General features: G+C 34.7%; 1 protein-coding gene across 2 annotated transcripts in view; it reads right to left on the minus strand.

Annotated features, from left to right (window-relative positions):
• The window catches only part of nptnb (neuroplastin b), a 68,769-nt gene that overhangs the window by 37,302 nt on the left and 18,366 nt on the right, over positions 1-13,101 (minus strand). The window contains exon 3 of one of the 2 annotated variants that reach the window (XM_051134564.1): positions 426-773. The exons of the other annotated variant lie outside the window; for it this stretch is intronic. Coding sequence (XP_050990521.1) covers positions 426-773 — 348 coding nt within the window. The remainder of the gene's footprint in view (positions 1-425; positions 774-13,101) is intronic. 2 annotated transcript variants of the gene reach the window in all.

A 13,101-nucleotide genomic window follows, 5' to 3' on the forward strand; every position in this document is an offset into this window, starting at 1 on the left:
AGAACAGCAGGCAGTTTAACTGTTCAGGACAAACAAGGGACTCATGAACAACTATCACTAAACAAAAAAACACATCATTCAGAAAACAACACAGTATTAAGAATCAAGGGGCTTTTTATAAATTCAACTATTATTTTCTCTTGTGGACTATATGTAAACATCTCTTATGTGAAATATCTTATTCAGGTCAGTACCAAATAAAAATAACATGCATTTTGTATGATCCCTCTTAGCATTTAGCAGATTCTGAAAGGGGGATGTAAACTTTTGACCTCAACTGTATAGTTGCAGGCACATGTCAAAACTAAATCACTCCAGGTCTAAATGCAATATCAAAATCAGACCGCCCAGCCCTAGACGGCAGCTGTTTTTGCACGAGGGGCGCAGTGGGACACTACAGCTACTACAGTACATAGACGACTCACTCTGCAGCACGGATATGGTTGCTTGCGTTCGGATCCAGGTGATGGCCGGGTTTTGGCGAAGGTCGTTGCGGCGCGGGTCGTTGCTGGCCCGGCACTCGTAGATCCCGGCGTCCTCCAGCGTGAGGCGGGAGATGGCCAGCACGCTCACACCGTTGGCGCCGTACGCCGTGTTGATGGACACCCGGCGCTTGCGGGCGCCGTCCCACAGCTGCTTGAAGGAGTCCGCCCTGTTAATGTCGGCGTACCACCACTGGATCTCCGGCACGGGGTTACCGACCACGTCGCAGTACAGCTCAAAGGCGTCTCCTGTGAGCTTTGTCTCTGACATTGGCGACTTCACAAACCCAGCTGGAGAGGAAGAGGAAGCCATGGAGGGGAACAAGTGTGAAGGAAACGGGGAGAAGAGGGATGTGCGAGAGAAAACCAAAGTGTCCGATCAGTTGGAAAACACAAAAGAAGAATGATCCAAATGCAAAGCAAGAAGAAACCAGCAACAAATCAGAAATGAGTGAGAAAACAGTTGGAAAATAGAAGATAGAATTAAAGAGCATCAGTGAGAAACAGGTTAATGGAGTCTTGGACGATCTTCATTACAATATGAGCATCTTTGACTACTGTAAAGGGATAGTTCACACGAAATTAAACTTTTGGTCATTATTTACTCACCCTTATGCTGTAAGGAAAAAGAATAACCACATAGGTTTGAGTAAATGATGGCAGAAGGTTCATTTTTGAATGAACTTTCCCTTTTAAACTCATTCTCATACATTTCTGTAAAGGTTTCTTTACTATTTCTGCACATACAGGCTTTTACGTCCTAAACTGATGCTCTGACCATCTTATCAATATCTTAGATAAATTATAAACAGAAAGACAAGAAGAGAACAACATTAGCACATCAAGGAATATATAAGTTCTGGAAGGACGCTGCATTATGCTTCACACTGGCAGGATAATTTAGCGACGCTCAAGGAAACAGCGAGTCTCCCTTTAGCATGTCTTCAGTGCCATTTTTCACTGTCTCTTTGTTCGGTAAGAAAATACAGCATGGATAAATGGTTATGTAGAATAAAAGCTTTCACTTTAAGATCAATGTTCACGTTTTGCCTGAGAAATGTGTTTTCTGGCAGCACATAAATAATTAAATACATTTATTATTATGATTATTAATATACAACATGTTTGTCTTTACCAATATGTGTATATTAAAATTAAAATCCATCTAAAAATCCTTAAAAACAGGAATTAACTTGAGAAACTAAACTGATTTAAACATTTTCAGGCAGCCAACGTTGCATAATAATAATAATAATAATAATAATAATAATAATAATTTGCCTGATCATTTTATTCTGCCAGCACGGAATTAAATAAATAAATAAAAAAGTGGTGATGATGATGATGATGATGATGATTAAGATAATAATAATAATATTATTAAAATAATAATAATAATAATAATAATAATAATAATAATAACAACAACAACAACAACAATAATAATAATAATAATATGCTTGATAAAATTGTTTTCTGGCAGCACTGAAATAAATAAATAAAGTGATAATAAATAAGAATTATATATATATATATATATATATAATTTTATTATTATTATTTTTCAGTAATGTAAAATCAGTGCTTTTACTTTAAGATAATTTTTCCATTTATAAGTTTTGCCCAAATAAATTATTTCCTGGCAGCACTGCAAAATAATAATAATAATAATAATAATAATAATAGTAATAATAATAATAATAATAATATTCTTAACCAGCATTTTTGTCTTTAGTTTCGTTCTAAAACTAAACGAAACCAAAACAAAAAACAAGAAAGAAACAAAACAAATTGTGGAAAACAATTGCTTACTCTCTTGCTTTTGAGAAAATATATCTTGAATTAAGTTTCTTTCTTTCAATTTGACTTTATTTGATTTATTTTTTAACCTAATAGGTAAAATCGCATAAACGTCTATGTCGTAAATAACACATTTTGTCAATAAGGGGAGGAAAAAGAAACGTAATTCAAGATATATGCTCTGAAACAAGTCTTATTATTTTACACAATTCTGCTTCTCTAATAAATGTGTCTTGTTGCTTAGATATTTTTAGGAGAAAACAAGACAGTGAGCCTTGAAATTCCATGCGCTTAAGAAAAGGTATTTTGCAAAGATCCAGATGGCATCCCTTTTTATCCCGTGAAACAGTGAGATGCGAAGAGATGATGCCCTTCGAGATGAAGTTATTATTGTAACGGATTAGCGGGCCTGTAAATGAAATGATTCATGAAGGTTCGCTGGAGTTTACAGCATTACGGCTCTCACGGTCTCACGGAAAGGTGAATTTCACGGGTGCGGAGAAAAGAAATATGCTCGCATCTCACATCAGATCTACTCGCGACTCGATTCCTGTCGACCCCTGATGGTTTTACACCGTTCCTGTTTATCGTACCACTATCAGCTTGTCACGTGCATCCGTGAGATGTCAGAGCTGACTAATGCACAGGTGGCGTCAGCCGCAAACATGTAACCTTAGTCACACACAGTCTGGAGGAGATTCGCTTGCACCATTCGATCTCTACACACCATAATCTGAAAAACGACGACATGACAACTGGCAAATGTGAGGTTGCACATCTCCTAAAATACCTATTCGGAAGTCCTTCTGTCAGAGTGTTTCACTTTTCAATAAATGTGAATAGATCTCACAGGGGTCTTTTTCTCAGGAGAAACATCTGAAGAGCAGGAGACTTCAACACGATACAGAAAACCGCATTACTATATAGAAAAATCAACTACTGATCGTTCTTTCCTCTGGGTACAGATATGAAATATCACACTGACATGATGACGGTGCTTATAGTTTCTAAACTGCGGTTCGGTTTAACCTTGGTTCGTGATGAATGCCACCCGTGACGCTAGACTAGGCTTGCCTCCAAGTACTAGCGACTGCTCAAGATGGGACTCAATCATCCCAGAGCGCCGTGAGCTCACGAAGTGTCTCATTTTCAGAGCCGCCGCAGATCTACAGTACAGTCACATTTGGACAAAGTTGGAACTTTTTATTTTGGAGCCAAATATCAATAAAATGTGTCAAAATGTGTTAGTGCTGGGTGGTTTATTTAATATCTGTGATATAATTTCATATACACGACCAGAATGAATGCTTTCATTCGGTAAGGACGCATTACATTGATCAAAAGTGACATTAAAGACATTTATAATGTTACAAAAGATTCTATTGTAAATAAACGCTGTTGTTTTGAACTTTCTATTCATCAACGAATCCTGAAAAAACACAAAATATTAACTGATGTTAATCAGAAATGTTTCTTGAGCAGCAAATCAGCATATTAGAATGATTTCTGAACGATCATGTGACACTAAAGACTAGTAATGATGCTGAAAATTCAGCTTTTTATCACAGAAATAAATACATTTTAACAGATATTCACATAGAAAACAATTATGTTAAATCACAAAACTATTTCACATTTTTAGAGTTTTTACTGTATTTTTGATTAAATAAATGCAGCCTTGATGAGCAGATGTCATTTTTCAAAAATGTTTAAAAAATCTTGCCGTCCTTTCATCGCACAGCCCTATTAGCGCTCTTTATCTGTACTTTCTATTCATCAAACAATCCTAAAAAATAAGATATATCACAGTTTTCACAAAAATATGAACTGATGATAATCAGAAATGTTTCTTGAGCAGCAAATCAACATATTAGAATGATTTCTGAAGGATCATGTGACACTTAAGACGAGTAATGATGCTGAAAATTCAGCTTTGATCACAGAAATAAATTACATTTTAACATTTATTCATATAGAAAAGAGCTATTTTAAATCACAATAATATTTCACATTTTTACAGGTTTTACTGTATTTTTCAATCAAACAAATGCAGCCTTGGTGAGCAGATAAATCTTTTTTCAAAAACTTAAAAAAAAAAAATCTTGCCATCCTTTTATCACACAGCCCTATTAGCGTTCTTACCTCAAACAATCCTGAAAAATAAGATATATCACGGTTTCCACAAAAATATGAACGGATGATAATCAGAAATGTTTCTTGAGCAGCAAATCAGCATATTAGAATGATTTCTGAAAGATCATGTGACACTTAAGACGAGTAATGATGCTGAAAATTCAGCTTTAAACAGAAATCAATTACATTTTAACAGATATTCACATAGAAGGCAGTTATTTTAAATCAAAATAATATGTCACATTTTTACAGTTTTTACTGTATTTTTAATCAAATAAATGCAGCCTTGTTGGATTAGGCTTTTTCAAAAACGGTAAAAAAAAAAAAACTTGCCGTCATTTCATCACACAGCCCTATTAGTGTTCTTTATCTGTATCTAAAAGGATACTTGGAAAGTACTTTTCTCATTTTACACTCAAGAAACTGCAAAGGAAACATTTTGGCAGGTCATTCAAGGAGACTGAGGTGGTTTTGTCACATAATCTCAGGATGACAAATGAATCGGCGCTTAGAGGACGCCTAAGCTGTCTTTTAATCATCATTCTTACACACAAATAAAAGATGGATCAAGCTCAGTATGTTCATTTGTACCCGTTCAGGAAAATGACACGACTAAAAATCTGAAATGTTTCACTAGCATTTTTAACATTCAATATAAGGTCAATGTGAACTCTTAATGCATATTCGTGGTCTCATTGTGAATGACTGATATTGATTTCAATGAGCGTTCAGGTGTTCAGAAACAGCCAAAGAGAGACTCTGAAGGAAGCCGGCGTATGTGTGTGTGGAGCGAGCTATGAAAAGACACAATTTTCACTTAGCTGAATTCCCTGCCTGAGGCACGATCATGTGAACCATAATTATATTCTCTCGGAATAAAGACATCCGTGTCTGGAGTTTTCAGCCACCCTAACGAACAGATTGGGCTTTCACACCTTCTCTACTGAAGCGCGATTCTCCGCAAGCCTCTCCGGGAAGAGAAACATCTGGATGGTGCGTACAGCGGTGCATAATGACACGCATTCATGAGGCTTTTCATTTGGAGAAATTAACTTACAGCCATGGTGCTACTTCAGCATGTTCAAATGTCTCGGTTGAAACCGAAAAAGATCAAGTAATAAGAAGAAATAGATCACCCAAAATTGAAAATTTTCTGACACCCTCAGGCCATCCAAGATGAGTTTGTTTCTTCATCAGATTCGGAGAAATGTGTCATTCCTTCACTTGCTCACCAATGGATCCTCTGCAGTGAATGGGTGCCGTCAGAATGAGAGCTCATAAAAACATCACAATAATTCACAAAGTAATCCACACCACTCCAGTCCATCAATTAACATCTTGAGAAGACTGTTTTGGCTTGTAAACAGTGCTTGATCTGTGCAGATTTCTCTCCTGATTCAGACCAGACAAGGAAGCATTATTATGGATTATAGACTCATATTTTAGTATTAAAAAAAGTGTTAATGATGGATTTGTTTCAGCTTTTGTCTTCTCAAGATGTTAACTGATGGACTGGAGTGGTGTGGATTAATTGTGGATTACTGTGATGCTTTTATCAGCTATTTGGACGCTCATTCTGATGGCACCCATTCATATCCATTGGTGAGCAAGTGATGGAATGACACATTTCTACAAATCTGATGAAGAAACAAACTCATCTACATCTTGTATGACCAAAAGAGTGAGTAAACTTTTAGCAAATTTTCATTTTTTGGTGAACTATCCCTTTAAAGATGAATCAATTTCAGTACATTGTGCAATACTGCACTGCTGCTAATTGTGAAATCACTGCACGATACTCTAAAACTCTCATGTGACCTGCTACAATAGATGCTTTTATTAACAGCATCTCCTGCCAAGTTGTGGATGAGTTTGTTTTTTCATCATATTCGGAGAAATGTGTAATTCCATCACATGCTCACCCATTGATCCTCTGCAGTGAATGGGTGCCGTCAGAATGAGAGCTCATAAAAATATCACAATAATTCACAAGTAATCCACACCACTCCAGTCCATCAGTTAACATCTTGAGAAGACTGTTTTGGCTTGTAAACAGTGCTTGATCTGTGCAGATTTCTCTCCTGATTCAGACCAGACCACATTTTCACTGGAGGAAGCATTATTATGGATTAGAGACTCGTATTTTAATGTTAAAAATGTGTTAATGATGGATTTGTTTTAGCTTTTGTCTTCTCAAGATGTTAACTGATGGACTGGAGTGGTGCGGATTACTTGTGGATTACTGTGATGCTTTTATCAGCTGTTTGGATGCTCATTCTGATGGCACCCATTCATATCCATTGGTGAGCAAGTGATGGAATGACACATTTTTCCAAATCTGATTAAGAAACAAACTCATCTACATCTTGTATGACTTAAAGGGTGAGTAAACTTTTAGCAAATTTAAATTTTTTGGTCAACTATCCCTTTAAAGATGAATAAGTTTCAATACACTGCTCAATACTGCAACGCTGCTAATTCTGAAATACTCTAAAACTCTCATGTGACCTGCTGCAATAGATGCTTTTATTAACAGCATCTCCTGCCAAGTTGAAGATGAGTTTGTTTTTCCATCATATTCGGAGAAATGTGTCATTCCATCACTTGCTCACCAATGGATCCTCTGCAGTGAATGGGTGCCGTCAGAATGAGAGCTCATAAAAACGTCACAACAATTCACAAGTAATCCACACCACTCCAGCCCATCAAATAATATCTTGAGAAGACTGTTTTGGCTTGTAAACCGTGCTTGATCTGTGCAGATTTCTCTCCTGATTCAGACCAGACAAGGAAGCATTATTATGGATTATAGACTCATATTTTAGTGTTAAAAAAAGTGTTAATGATGGATTTGTTTCAGCTTTTGTCTTCTCAAGATGTTAACTGATGGACTGGAGTGGTGTGGATTACTTGTGGATTATTGTGATATTTTTATCAGCTGTTTGGACGCTGATGATCATTCTGATGGCACCCATTCATATCCATTGGTGAGCAAGTGATGGAATGACTAATTTCTACAAATTTGATGACGAAACAAACTCAGCAAATTTTCATTTTGGGCTGAACTATTTCTAATTTCAATACACTGTTCAATATTGCAACGCTGCTAATTCTGAAATCACTGCATGATACTCTAATTCTCTCACGTGACCTGCTACAATAGATGCTTTTATTAACAGCATCTCCTGCCAACTTAAAAAAAGCGTTTAACGGTGGGATTTGGCAGCTTGAGTGTGTTAACGGGATCGCTTGAGTCTTTCACCTCTCCGGTGGGAATTACGGCTCCCCGGAGGACAATAAAACACCACGCAGACCCAAAAACACAAGCTACCGCTGCCACATTTCCACACACACGAGTGTTGAGTAGGTGGAGCGGGTCACGAGTGTCTGCCTGTCAATCTGTCTACTATATTAAACAATCATCAGTCATCCCGTGGTGCATTTATATCATGATTTTACAGTCACGATGCATTGAATATCACGTCTTTTTCTCTTCCACGACAGGGTGAGATTTCTTCATCTTCCTTCTAATGACGTCACCCGTAAATTGCATATGGAGTATCTAACACAGGTGGTAAGAATGAGTCATTTTTTCTGCGGTAGAAACTCTTAACGGTTCGCGCAGGTGTTACATGAATTCTTGGTAAATCTCAGCGTTCTGAGTTAATGCTCTGCCATTGCAAAGAACAACATGTGCTTGTTTTCATAACAGCTCTGTTATGAAAACATCAGTTGGGATGTGGGATGTAAATACAATTTATTTTTTTCACAATAAAAATGTTGAAAAGCATGATTTTTGAAAATAATAAAAAAAATCTGTTTTTGCAAAAATATACACTGCTGCTTAAAAGTTTGGGATCAGTGAGACTTGTAATGTTTTTTAAAGAAGTCTTTTCTGCTCATCAAGGCTGCACTTATTTGATCAAAAATACAGAAAAAAACAGTAATGTTGCAAAATGTTATTACAATACAAAATAATGTTTTTTATTGTAATATTATTTAAAATATTATTTATTCCTTTGGTGCAATCCTGAATAAAAGAGGTTCCAAAAACAAACAGCACAACTGTTTTCAACATTGATAATAAATCAGCATATTATAATGATTTCTGAAGGAAAGACTGGAGTAACAGCTGATGAAAATTCAGCTTTGCATCACAGGAATAAATTATATTTTAAAGTATAATAAAATAAAAAAAACATTATTTTATATTGTAATAACATTTTGCAATATTACTGTTTTTTCTGTATTTTTGAACAAATAAATGCAGCCTTGATGAACAAAAGAGACTTTATAAAAAAAAAAAAAAAACATTACAAGTCTTACTGATCCCAAACCTTTGAGCGGCAGTGTACAAAACATATATATATATATATATATATATATATATATATATATATATATATATACACACACACACACACATGTATTCATATTCATATATTTTTACATATTAAATATTTTATTTATTTTTTATTTATTTTAACTTTTTTACTTATGCTTTGCCAATACTATATGTAAACCCAATCATGCTAAAAGTAAAATTAAATCACCTTACCAATCATAATTGTCTTAATTTGCCATATTTTTTTCTTGTTTTCCAGTATCAACTTAATTGAAATGCAAATTGACAGTAAGTCTTGTTTTCTGGGAAACTGATCAAAGTTGAGAGAGTTTATGTTTAAAATGAATAAAGTTTATTTTTCAGACACTGATTTTTGTCTCATTTTACGGATAAACTCACTTCATTTTGAAGGAATTTCTCGGAAAACAAGATTTTGTATATGTCATTTTGCATGAATCAACATAATATTTATATGAATATTACATCTACAATTTCTTTGAAGTTCACTCCATTTCTAACAATCCTCACCAGCTCATTTGAAATGAATCAGCAGTGTGACAAACGAATTAAAAAGTACAAATATTTCAATTAATACGAGGTCAGAAAAGCTGAATGTATCATAATTGCAAGAAGAACGATCAAAATGCTGTTCAAAACACTTTTAGATAAAGTACAGAATGTCTCACCATAGGACACGTCAACGAGACATAAACCAAAGATATGAGCATATCTGCCTTAAACAGGATTAATGCTGTAATTAGCATCACAAAGCTGCAGCTCACAACTTCAGTTCAACCAAAAATGAACATTCTGTCATCGTTTACTTTTATTTTCTCACAATGAGACATTCAGCACAATGCTCACGCTGAGATTTTACACGCAAACCAAATAATCGTATCCTAAAAGCTGTTATTTTGTGCTCCACCAAAAAACAAAGGTGAGAAAACGATGACAGAATCTTCATTTGTGACTCAACTATGGCTTGAAAACACCTTCAATCTCACGGCTGTCGGCCACGGATGTCACAGTAACTCGTGAGCTATTTATACTCAGAAGAGTGCCTTTATACCGTGAATTGTTCATGAGGCCAGATTAGACACGGTTCATAGACGTATTCACGCCGCAATGAATAGCGCCTTTCCATCAGACTGAGATTACAGTGTGGTTTTCTGCTTCTATTGGAGACGACGCTGACCGAACGACAAACGCAAACCGCCCCATAAAGCCAGTGCATTAAGAGTTACTGGATTCCCTTCCGCAAAAAATAACTACAAAGCCACGGTTCTGTGCTCCTCGTGTCTGTTCTAATAATAGAAGCATGCAGCAGAATGAAGCGAAGCCATTTACAGTCCTGCAGATATCTGTTGCTGCCCTTATGAGCGAAGCACACGGTCAGGAGCGGCTCGAGGCTTTATATATGCAAGCTACACACTGTTTACATCTTCATTGCCACGATCAGATTAATTCATTAATAGTGAGACGAGCTGCAGGTAACGTAGCGTGCGAAGGGAACGCGGCAGATCGCCGCACAGCTGCTGCGTGCAGATGCGAGAACTCGGGAACAAACGGAGCCAAACTGAGACTGGGATAAAACCAGTCCGGCTGCTGGGATTCACGTCCAACAAATGAGGCTGGAGCGATGCATTTCTGTGCCACTGAATAGGATTGCAAAAATAATGCAATGAGAAAAACAGGTTTCCCAAACAGAGATACAGTAAATCCCACCCAAAACTCCCACCATTGGTTCAGCAGCACTGATTTGTTTTCCAATACAAATATATGTATTTACAAATCATTTTAACAATCATACTTGTCTTTTTCTATTTACTCTTTTTGTATTTTTGTCTTGTTTCCAATACAAATATATGTTTTTATATATTTATATTTTTGTAAAAAAATATTTTAACATTTTTTTACTACATTCATGAATATTTTAACAATCGAACTTCTCTTTTTTTGTCTTTTTTTCCATTACAAATATATTTTTATATTTTTAGAAATTTTTTTAAAAACATTTTTTACATTTATGAATATTTTTAACAATCATACTTGTCTTACTATTTACTCTTTTTGTATGTTTGTCTTGTTTTCCAATACAAATATCCACTTTTATACATTTATATATTTTTTTAAAAAATATTTTTACATTTTTTTTACATTCATGAATATTTTTTAACAAGCATACTTGTCCTTTTCTATTTACTTATTTTGTACTTTTGTCTTGTTTTCCCATACAAATATATATTTTTATATATTCCTATTTTTTTTAAGAAATGTTTTTTTTACATTCATGAATATTTTTAACAATCATACTTGTCCTTTTCTATTTAATCTTTTTGTATTTTGTACTTTAAAGTTAAATATGGATGAATTTACTTAGGATACAAATATGGGTTCTTTAAATGAAGATCATTTTTCTGACCTCATCATATTTTTTTTTATTGTTTTAAGCATAAGCACACTTCATTTTGATGAATTTATCAAAAATTTATCAGACTTTAAATCTTTTGCCATTTTGCATCTTTGCAAATTTACATTCACATGTATGCATTTGACAGACATTTTTATCCTAAATGACTTGCATTGCATTCAACATTTACATTTAATCAGTTCATGCATTGCATTGGAAATAAACCAATGACCTTGACCATGCTAGTGCTCTACTGTTAAATGCATCTTGACTTAGGTATAATCTTAGATAATTGTATTGGAAAACAAGACAAAACTTACTAAGAACATCACTTTTTTGCACCAAATATGTGATGCAAAATGTCGAACGAATAATGCTAATGTTTACCTCACAAGCCTAGTTCTTCTACTAACATTTGACTGTCCACACAAAGAGCATTTAACCCCTTTAACCCCCTGTCAATGGTACAAGAGAGCACAAGTTTACCCAAAAGTCCAGTCAAAGGCCATTTGATTCAAATGGCATTTAAAAATGACAAACACTGGCTGACAATGCCAGGTCAGATCTGACTGATTGTCTTTAAAAACACAAAAACTAGGACTGATCGCTTTGTGTGTCACTCAGGTCATCTTTTCCTTGTAAGTGGGCAGTTCTTGCCTAGAATAAGCTGATAACAGTCAAACACTATTAACCACTAAACTAACTTAACATGCTTGTTCCTTTGGGGTTCTGAATTGTTACTTTTAGTCGGTCTTAGGAAACCCCAAATTAATTCTAGGCATATTTTAATAATATGATTTGAATATTAAGTCTTGAGAGTCCCAGAGCACAGCTCTGAGAAAGCAGACAGTCGAGCTCATGGTGCCTACAGAGGGTCTGGAATCTGTACGGTTGGGCTTTACCAAACAATAGCTGGATTATCCAGGAGAGCCACTGACCTTATGTCTGGACAAATCAAAGCAGAGCTACACACACACACACACACACACTTCATACTGTACAACATCATAATACTAAAAGAATGTCTGTATCTGCTCTAACTGCCTATACAGAGCATGTTTATTCATTGCTTTTCTTTAGTTTTAATAAACAAAATAAACAGACCAACACTACTCTGTTAAAGAAACCTGACTTTTAAATAAATAAATAATGTCTTTTAATATTGAAAAATGTTCATGTATTACATTTAAGGGTCACAATTCTCTCTCTCTCCCTCTTTGGGATCAGTAAGACTTGTAAGGTTTTTTTTTGTTTGTTTGTTTTTTAAGAAGACTCTTATGGTTATCAAGGCTGCATTTATTTGATCAAAAATACAGAAAAAAAAGTAAAAGTACAAAATGTTATTACAATATAAAATAATGTTTTTTATTTGAATATACTTTAAAATATTATTTATTCCTGTGATGGAATGGAGCTGTTACTCCAGTCTTAAGTGTCAGAAATCATTCTAATATGCTGATTTATTATTAGAATTATCAATGTTGGAATCAGTTGTGCTGCCAAATATTTTTTTGGACCCTGTGATTGTTTTTTTCAGGATTTTTTTTTAATGAATAACAAGTTAAAAAGAACAGCATTTATTCCAAATATAAATCTTTTCTAACAGTGTAAATCTATGCTATCACTTTTCGTTAATTTAACACATCCTTGGTGAATAAAAGTATTAATTTCTTTCAAAAAAGAAAAAAGAAAAATTTACTGACCCAAACTTTTGAACAGTATTGTTAGAAAACCTTTCTATCTTAAATAAATGCTGTCCTTTTTAACCTTTTATTGATCAAAGAATCCTGAAAAAAAGTATCACAACATTGATAATAAATCAGTATATTAGAATGATTTCTGAAGGATCATGTGACACTTAAGACTGAAGTAACAACTCAAAATAAATAAACATTACTTCATATTGTAATAACATTTTGCAATATTACTGT

This window comes from Labeo rohita, chromosome 18 (genome assembly GCF_022985175.1).
Source record: "Labeo rohita strain BAU-BD-2019 chromosome 18, IGBB_LRoh.1.0, whole genome shotgun sequence".
Lineage (NCBI taxonomy): Eukaryota > Metazoa > Chordata > Actinopteri > Cypriniformes > Cyprinidae > Labeo > Labeo rohita.